At 39.6% G+C, this 10,204-nt stretch overlaps 1 protein-coding gene across 1 annotated transcript in view; it reads right to left on the reverse strand.

Moving 5' to 3' along the window:
• The window catches only part of LOC117513727 (zinc finger protein 180-like), a 47,922-nt gene extending 42,368 nt beyond the window's left edge, over positions 1 to 5,554 (reverse strand). The window contains exon 1 of the mRNA XM_034173965.1: positions 5,478 to 5,554. Within this exon, the coding sequence (XP_034029856.1) occupies positions 5,478 to 5,479 (2 nt within the window). The 5' untranslated portion in view covers positions 5,480 to 5,554. The remainder of the gene's footprint in view (positions 1 to 5,477) is intronic.
• Positions 5,555 to 10,204: the final 4,650 nt, after the last annotated feature.

The following is a 10,204-nucleotide window of genomic DNA, read 5'->3' on the forward strand; positions in this document are numbered from 1 at the left end:
TGAAGCTAAGGCAATAGCCATTCTGCAGATAACACAAAAAATGCTGGCCCAGTCTCACATTCGTCTCCACAAAATCTCATCAAGCAATCCTGCAATCAACAGTTCCTTCCCAGGCGAAGATCTAGCCACAGGTCTTCAGGGACTCGAATTTGGACAACATTCACCGCCCATGCAACACAGCCTTGGGTTGGCTGGAACCTATCCACCGATTGATTCTCTTTTCAAGTCGAGCTCAGCAATAAACCTTTCACTAAATGTGGTGGATTGTTAGTTATAAACAGCTTGTATGACCCACTCAGCTTTGCAGTGCCTGTAAACATTGAGGGCCCCTACATCCTGAGAGAGATTTCCATCAACATCAGCGATTGGGATGCCCCTCTACAAAGGAGAAACAGAAAAGGTGGTAACAACGGAAAGATTCTCTGCAGCACCTTCTACAGCTCAAAATTCCCCGCATGTACATACATCCATCTCTCTGTCTGAGGCACAAAGAAAGGAAATGCATGTCTTCTGTGATGTATCCACCAAAGCTGTTGGGACCGTTGCGTACCTGAAACTTACAAATGCCAGTGGACAGAGTGAAGCTGGCTTTCACTTCGGCAAGGCCAGGTTGTCCCCAAAACCAGACAGCACTATTCCAAGGCTTGAGCTGTGTGCTGCTGTGTTGGCTGTAAAGGTGGCTGAAATGGTCCATGAAGAGCTCAACACCAATATAGATGAGGTAGGGTTCTACACAGACTCTAAAGTAGTGCTCGGCTACATTTTTAATGTAAAGAGATGCTTTTATGTGTACGTTCATAACCGAGTTGAGCGTATCAAGCGTTCTACGCAGACCCAACAATGGTATTATGTGCCCACTCAACCCAGCTGACCATGCCACATGAGCACTCCCTGCTGAGCATCTGGCTTCCTCTATCACAGTGGAAGAGGGAGTACCTCAGCAGATTATGTGTTCGTTGCAAGAGGAGGTTGCAGAAACCTAATCTTCAGATTGGAGACATTGTCTTGCAAAAGGACGGGCAGGAGAAGAGGAATAACTGGCCTGTCGGGTTGATTATAAAGACATTTCCCAGCCAAGATGGAAAAGTAAGGAAGATTGAGGTCAAACTCATCTGCAACGATGAACAGGGACTGTACCTGAGACCAATCAGTGAAGTTGTCCTCCTGGTGTCGAAGGATCACTCCTGAGAGAGTCCTCATATCCTTTTGAAACTGTGGGTTGAGTCTTGTTGATATGACATCTTACAGATATCAGAAAGGGAGTATTCTGTCCCTCACAGAGGTTAGGGGTTTGTATTTTGTTTGTTTAGTGGGGAACACTACTGGTCATTTAGGGGTAGTAGCAGCCTGTTGAATATTAGAAGTGCACATTTCCCTCTAAGCACCTGTAATGGACCATTACACGAGCCCTGTCTCTGCCTTTACTGCATTTCTTCTCTTTCAGAAAGCATAATCTGTAAGTTTTTTCTAAACATTTGCATATGTTGAAGCCTAAGAAAGCAAAGTACATGATTCTTTATTTGTTGTTATATATATTCTACCTCTTATTCGGCAGAGGCTTCCCTGTTAGCTTGTTGTCATAGCAGTTAGCATTAGGAACACTAAAGTATAGCTCTTGTCCTTTCATTTATGTGCATGCTATGTTCTTTCTGTTGCTATGTTTGTGATCCAGAGGTCATTGTTTACATTGTTTACAAGTTTTACAAACAACACAAGTGGAAATGTTGTACGTCAGTAAACAACACTAAATGGATACGCCTCCTCAGTTCTTACTGAAGCTGCATATTAAACATATGCAGCTTCACGGCTGAATAAAGACATTTAGCCAAGGTGCATCCCTACATGTAACTGAAGAAACCATAAAATGTAGATTTAGCAGACTAACATATCATGGGTACATGGAAACAGTTTGAAGTAAGTTCATCCCAAAGACAGATTTTGATTTGTGTGAAACGATTATAAAAAAAAAAGAAAAAAAACAGTCGCGTTCGGCGTTTTGGTGCTTTTGAATTTAATCCTAATGAACTTGAAATTTTCTCCATGCAGGAGAACAACGTTTCATCCATTCATTTGTAGTTTCAACACAACGCAGCGTTCACGGTAAAATCTGCAAGGACGTCTCACATTTGCTGCTGTGTGGACAGATAAGAATGTGAAAACGTGAGACTTAACATTCACTGTGGCATCTCAACAGAGACGTAATCAAACGATTTTACAAATGCAAGCATCAGGAAATCAGACTAAATCTGATGCACACCAGAAAAACAAAATAAACCGTAAATGTCTGCCATAGAAGTAAACACTGAGGTTTCCGGGAATTCCCAGAAAACTCCAATTACTGTAGAACTGAACTCAAAATACCATGCTACATAAAGCTCTCTTCAACCTGTTTTCATCTATTCTAAGACGCTGTGTTATTAGGCAGGTCACATGACCAATATGTCAGATGTCCAACTTCTTCCATTGAGGAAGTTGGTTGCATTTAAATACCCGGAAGTGATGTGACATCCATGTGACATAAGCACCGGAGGAAATGCTGTATACATACAGTATCCCGGCTTTCTAGAATTTTAGTCCCTTTTCAGAGAGTTTGGTCTGAGTTAGGAAATCCACTTATTCTTCAAAGAATACACAGGAAGAACATTTTTCATGTTTTGCTGTTCTGTGGAAAAAAGGGTAAATAGAACTGAAAGGTTGCTCTTCTGCCACCATTACATTAGGTGTTGACCACCGTGGTAAAGTGTTTGGACTTTGATATGGGAAATGCTGCTTCACGGGCCCACTCTAGCATTTTTTTTGTTTTGCTCTTTCCCAGAGGACCATAATGGAAATAGGTTTTATGTTTTACAGTACTATCCTTGGTATGGTTGTTTTATGTACATGTATTTTTATTGACAAATAAATCCAATTAAACCTTTATTTAACCAGGTTAGTCCTATTGAGATCGAGACATCTTTTGCAAGGGAGGCCTGGACAATTACAAAGTTTCCAATTCACCAAAATTGCATGTCTTTAAATGTCTTTAACATGGGGAAAACATGCAAACTCCATATAGTAAGGCCACAGGTGGGAATCAAACCCATGACCTTCTTGCTGTGAGGCAACTGTGCAAACCACTAAGCCACCGTGTTGCCACGGCTTGTTAAGTATGATACCTAAAGGGTTTGTCCTTTCAATGCCAGACATTTAAGTGCAGTTAGTAAAGTCTTTTAGTGCATACTCTCACAATTAAAACAATTCCACTTACAATATAGGGTGTGTCCTTGATGATATTTGATTATCTTCTGAAATAACCATCCCTTCTTAAAGGCAAACTCTACAATGCTAAATACTCACATACTGATTACCCCGTGCCAGATTAGTATACTCGCTATCTGTGCATGCGCAAAAACCAGGAAGTTTGTTCTGTACCAAGTTTACCCTGTGTGCGGACTAAAATCAGGTTTCATGTGAATGAATTCCGCTCGTCTGCTAACTGGAGTACAAAAGAGAGAGCATATTACACCTATCCTAGCCTCCCTCCACTGGCTGCCTGTGCAGTTTAGAGTTCATTTTAAGATTCTTTTGTTTGCTTTAAAATCTTTAAATGCCCTCACCCCGTCCAACCTCTCTGAGCTGCTTCACCTCTATACCTCTGCACGGTGCCTCCGGTCAGCTGATCACCTTCTCCTTGAGGTACTGAGATCCAAGCGAACACTCAGAGAGGATCGAGCATTTTCTGCTGCAGCTCCAAAAATTTGGAATGCTTTACCTGTGCACATTAGGCAGGCCTCTTCAATGTCTGTTTTTAAAGCAAATCTTAAAACCCACTTTTATTCAGTGGATTTTAACACAATATGAGACTTTGCTCTGTTTTAGTTGTTTTGCTCGTTTATTGCTGTTTTTATTGTTGTTGGGTTGCTTTGTTGTTTTTATGACCTTCATGTACAGCACTTTGTTTCAGTTTTGGCTGTTGGAAAGTGCTCTATAAATTAGGGATGTCCCAATCCGATCACGTGATCGGAAATTGGGCCTGACTTTCAGACTTGATTGAAATCGGACGTTGCATCCCGATCAGGAATCCGACATAGGTTTTATCCTCATTATTTTGATCAGCGCTATTTCAAGCTCATTATTGCAGATTAATGGGCCTTTCACGCGTCGAAAGCGTCATGAGACATGTTGCTTGAGGTGTCAGAAGCGTCGCATCAAAAGCCGAGCTAAAGCGATGCTTCTGACGGGAGCGCGCATTGCCGCTTGTCAGCAGGCTGACGCAGTCAAAGTTCAACCCAATCTTATTTTTATTTTTTTTTTTTTTATTGAACAAAAGAAAAAACATAAGTTCAACCCAATCCAACTTTCGACGCTCTGAGCTGTGACGTAGCTTTGCGCTGTCCAATAGGAACGATGCGTCGGGCCAAAACACGGAAGACAAGTGGCAGAAACCACTGATCTCTACAAAACAGATTGGTGCAGACACCACTTATCTGTACAAAACAGATCGGTGCAGAAACCACTGATCTGTACAAAACAGAAACGTGTTATAGGACTCCTCATTTATAGAGCAGTTTTCTGAAGAAAAATCCTTGGAAATGTTTTTTGTTGCTGTTGTTTGTTACCTCAAAATTTCTGATTACTGTTTTAAAAAGTTAGAACACTTGTAATTAAAACAGATAAATCAATAAATGGTTCTTTCGAAACCTTTCATCTGTAAATTAAAACCACCTGTTATTTCAGATTAATTTCTTGTTTAACATAAGGAACCTTGGACATTTATTTTTAGACAAATAAAATAATATGGAAATTTGTACATTTTTTAAGTCTGGTAGATTATTACTTGATTGTTCAAGCTACCTCAAGGAGAAGTGCACTGTTTAAGTGATAAATAATAAAATAAGGTGATTAAAATGAAAATATTATATATTTAGCATTTGTTCATTGTTCATTCAGTTTTTTAAAGCATCGGATCGAGACTCTGTATCGGCAGATACTCAAAATCAGATGACTTGGAATCGGATCGGGGCCAAAAAAAAACCTGATCGGGACATCCCTACTATAAATATCGTGTGGTATGAAGTATGACGTTTGAGCAACCGTGATGATTTCCATGATTTTCCTTTATAAATCATTGGTTGCTTGGCTCAGCAATTTCAGTTAAATATATCATATAGCAGACAAACACAATGATATTTGATAAGTGAAATTAAGTTTATAGGATTTACTTAAAGTGTGCAATAATTATTTAAATAAAATTAGGCAGGTGCATAAACTTGCATAAACTTTATCATTAGTTGTCTGGATCAGAAATCCAGACAACCAATGATAAATGATGATAAATGCTAACAACCAGTACCTCTTAATTACCGACAGTTAGCCGCTGTTTAAACCACCTTCTTAGATGTTGGACTCTGTGCGGTAACTTCGTGTTTTCATCTTCTTGCGGTTAATTGGCAGTTTCTGTGATTCTGTGGCTTATGTTAAGAAACATAGAGACTTACATAGTGAAGTGTAATCTGTGTCCGACGAGCTAGCTGTAGCATCCGAAGCCAACAGGAAACCACCAGTCTTTTTTTTCCCCAAAGGAGGACATCTGAGATTACTGCCGCCTATTGGCTGGAGTGGGGATAGTATTTTACAAGGGGAAGTTTTGTTTTTTATTCTTTTTAAATATTTTATTTTTTCCTTGAGATATTCTTTAAAGTTTAGTTATATTTTAATTTCAGACTTACGTGTTTAACTGTGTTTCTGTCCTGACAGTTCTGCCTCCACATTCTGTTTTCGAACTAATGTTGATATTAAATCACGACTGGGTCTCTGATGTGCATTCAACTTAATATTTCTTCCACCTTGCTCATTCCTCCAAATCCCCTCGTTGTCTGCATTCTGTTTTCTTTTCTATCACGTCATTCATTGTGGAAAAAAGTACATTCTTTGTGTTTCAGGTTAAACTGCTCCACACATTAAAATACACAGCGTGACACAGGAATGATTAACAACAAATTATAAAACATTGAATTTTCCACAAAATATGACATCAGAAGCATATTTGTATATTTACCCGGGGGTGGTGGCCAAGTGGTTCGTGCACTTGGTTTCAGTGCGGAAGGTTCCTGGTTCAAACCCCACTCCTGCCACATTTTCTCCATGTAACGTGGAGTTGTGTCAGGAAGGGCATCTGCATCAAACCTATGGGCCTTTCAGATTGAAGGCGTCAGACATGACAGTTAACGCCTCCCAATGCGTCAGTGACATCAGATGCATTATGTCGAAAGTGATTTGCTGTGCGCGCAACCTAAATTCAGACGCACTTCAAAAACTTCCAGTGATGAGCTGAACAACATGAAGTCCAGTTGGAAGAAAACATCTCTGCTCTTCAAAATGGGAGAAAAGTGTCTTCAACAACTCCACAACAATCTAAAACATTACAGCACATTTAGTTATGTCCACTTGCTACGTCTCTTTAACATAAAGTTGAGTTCAGTTGTAAAATTGAGTTCAACATCCAAAACTTGCAAGAGCTCTTCATGTTAAAGAGAGGTAGCAAGTGGACAAAACTAAACGTGCTGCAATGTTATAGAGTGCAGAGGTCAAAGCTGGTTAAATGCCACGAGAGTCCAGAAAAACAACACCTGCTTCTACATAAAACAAAGGCTGTTTAAACAGCAACTATTTCATTATTTTTTAAAAAGCTGTTTCATTTTATATTTTAACATTAAATAAATGGATCATTAAACATGTCCATGAAGTCAAAGTTCAGTCAAAAAGACATTTGCACATGTAGAAGCCCCGCTCCTATTGTGCACAATTTTAAAACCTTCACATTCGCTAGTCAAATTCATATTTTAGAAATTACTCTGTCCTGATAACAACATTGAAGGCAAACACATATTTTGATGTAATTACAAGTTGAAATGACTCAATTAAAAAAATGATTTCATCATGAGGTTTATGTCACATAATTTACAATCACACTGCAGTCATTATTAAATCATCTCCTGTTCCATTTATAATAAACATTTGTATTTATTTACAGTGTCTAATTTTCTGGTCAAATGAGATATGAATAATCTACCAGACTATTTTAATTGTCTAAAAATAAATGTCATAAAAATTATGTTAAACAAGAAATCATCTCATCTGAAATAACAGATAAGTTGTGGTTTTAATTTATAGATGAAGAAACGTTTCTAAAGAATCTTGTATTTTTTTTTACTATTTTCATTGTAAGTATCCTAATGTAAGAAACGTGTTGTGGTTAGAGGTATGGATAGAACCGAAGTGATACAGGCGATGGACTCAAATGATAGAAGCAAAGAAGAGAACTGGTTGTGAACAAAAACAGATTTATTTACAATAAATGTATAAATAAATATGCTGTGCTGTAGAGGGCTGCAGAATGGAGACAGGGCCCGCTTGTGGCGGTGGAACTTAGGGAGCTGCAGGTTCCCAAGTCAGGCTTGTAAGTTGAAGAAGCGAACTGAAATCCTTGAGTATATGGAACTGGAGCCGGAGCCAAGCAGGATGCACAGAGCCAAAGATGAGGAACTAGGAGGACAAGCAAAACAGAAGGTGAGTGATTGCACTCGTAACACTGGAAAGCAGGAATGTTCACAGTTCAGGAAATAAAGTTCACTATCTACGAAATAAGGTTCGCTGTTCAGAAATTGTTCATAGTTTATGAATTATCCTCAGAGGTCAGATGCTGCGTGTCTTGTGATGCAGTTCCAATGAAGGAGGACTTGGGTGCAGAAAAGATTTGGAAAGTTCTTAGTGGTTCAGCATCAGAGTTCATACAGTTCTTAGAAATAGTTTTTGGAAACAGTTCTAGGTCATAGTTCTTGGTAACAGTTCTTCGAAATAGTTCTTGGTTATGCACAGTCACAAACAAGAGCAGGGTAAGAGCAGAATTTCACACACTCAGAGTCATGCAGGAACTTGGGTGAATGTGGCAGAGCTGTGCGCTCTGAGGTTGAGAGCAAAAGAGTTCCAAAGTGACGTTGTGCAGATAGTGGCATGGGAGCCAGGAGCAATGGTAGCCATACAGGAAGGCATCTGAAAACACCAAAAGATCAGTGAGCTCTAATACGGAAATTAGAGGTAACCAGATTACCTTGAGATGAGCTGAGGGAAGCTCAGATGTCAGAGCGCATGGAAGCATCAGCTTAGACAAGGTCATGGATTTCTCATGGAAGCTCATGGAAGAATCTGGCAGTCAATGAGCTCAATGCTGGGGTTTAAGTAACCCGCTCCTGATCAGGAGGTCATGAGCGTCAGGTGCGAGTGATGATGGCAGCAGGTGTTCCGCGGCTCTGCAGCGTGCCACTTGGAGGGAAAACAGACAAACAGCACACAAGAGGAGATAGAAGCGAAGGGGAGAGAGGCTTGCAAAAGGCTGGCCACAACAAAAAGTTTTTTTTTTTTTTTTTACAGTACTCAGAAATTAATTTTGAGGTACAATAAAAAATGGTAAGGATTTTCTTCAGAAAACTGCTGTGTATAAATGAGCAGTTCTGTGATACGTTTCTGGACTGTAGTATCCTGTGTTTTGGCCTGATGCCTTGTTTCTATTGGACAGCGCAAAGCTACATCACAGCGCACAGCAGCAAAAGTTGGATTTGGTTGAACTTTGACTGCGGCAGATTGACGACAAGCAGCAATATGCGCTCCCCGCGAAACGTTGCTTTAGCTCGGTTTTTGACGGCGTCGCGTCAAAAACGCAAAGTGTCTCTTTGAAAATAACACATTTTAGACCAATTCATGATGCTTTTGCCGTGGCTGGCGCTTTCGGTGTAAAAACCCCATTACACGGATTCACCTCAGAGCTGCTGTGGCATCCCCAAGTGAAAACAAGGGAGAAACTAAAGGGACATAGTAATGAAGTTGGATGGAGGTTATGTTTTCACCCGTTTGTTTGTGAACAGCCTGGAACCCACAATTTTTCATATATCATTATGAATTTATTTTACAGAAGATTCATATCCTGATACGCAATCTGACAAAAAAGCAATGTGACAACTTGCCTGTTGTTTCTAAGCAAGAATATGCAGCTATAATCAGTAATGCACACAAGACCCAGCAATGATTGAATAATGTTAGTGTTTTCAGACTTGAATGAATAGTGTCTTACCTCATCAGTCAGCCCATGTGACCCTTGAAGTGTCTGAAAGGATGTGTCATATAAACTATAAGGGCCAACAACTGCTTCCACTTCATCATCTGAAGCCCAATTCTTTTGGGCCGCAATAAAAAAAAATAATATCTCAATGCTAAAATAACCTCAACTGTATGAGCATTCTCTTTATAATTTGCAGTTGTTTAATTTTTAAGATCCTATTGTGTAACATATAATTTGTACATGTTCAATAAAGACCCTCTATCAATCAATCATAAACAATATTTATGTTTTAATGGTGTCTGCAGGAGGGTGTGCATCTGTGTGTACAGGAGCTTTTGACAGGAGCAGAAGTTGTGCAAATCAAGGAATATTTGTAGATCACCCTCTGTGCATTTGCAGGTATTAATGAGACATTTAATTCCATAGGAAGTTAGCGAGAGTTAGCGTGCACGATAACAGGAGTATTCATGCCAAATTTGGTGCTTGCATCACCATTTGAAGGATTCCTCTGTAAATAGTCTATTATCTGCTGCACTGTCAAAGGCCACGGGGGCTGGAGCCTATCCCAGCAGTCATAGGGTGCGAGGCACGGTGGACAGGGCGCTAGTCACACAAACACATCCACACTCCTACGGTCAATTCAGAGTCACCAGTTCACCTAACCCACGTTTTTGGAAGTGGGAGGAAGTCAGAGTACCCGGAGTGACCCCATGCAAACAAAGGGAGAACATGCAAATTCAACACAGAAAGGACCAGGAGGTAAAGTGATCCTACCAAATTCTTGCTATAAGGCAACTATGTTCACAACTAAGCCACCATGCTGCCGATATTATTGCCCTGTGATACGAGGTCCTCAGGACTAAAAATTAATAAATAATTGAAAAAAAAAAGTCAGTTTGATCATAAAATTAAAAATAATAAAAATGGAAGTTGTGTTGAGTATGACAACTCTTGTTCATGCATACTTAGTCATTCATAATTTCCTACTACACTGAATGTCAATTCTGAGGCTGTTCTGTTATTCATTCATACACTTAAGAATATTCATGTTCTGAGTTTATTAAAAAAAAAACTTGTTCTGTAAAATGGTTCCTTTACTATTGTGATCAA

The sequence above is a fragment of the Thalassophryne amazonica genome, chromosome 7 (genome assembly GCF_902500255.1).
Source record: "Thalassophryne amazonica chromosome 7, fThaAma1.1, whole genome shotgun sequence".
NCBI lineage: Eukaryota > Metazoa > Chordata > Actinopteri > Batrachoidiformes > Batrachoididae > Thalassophryne > Thalassophryne amazonica.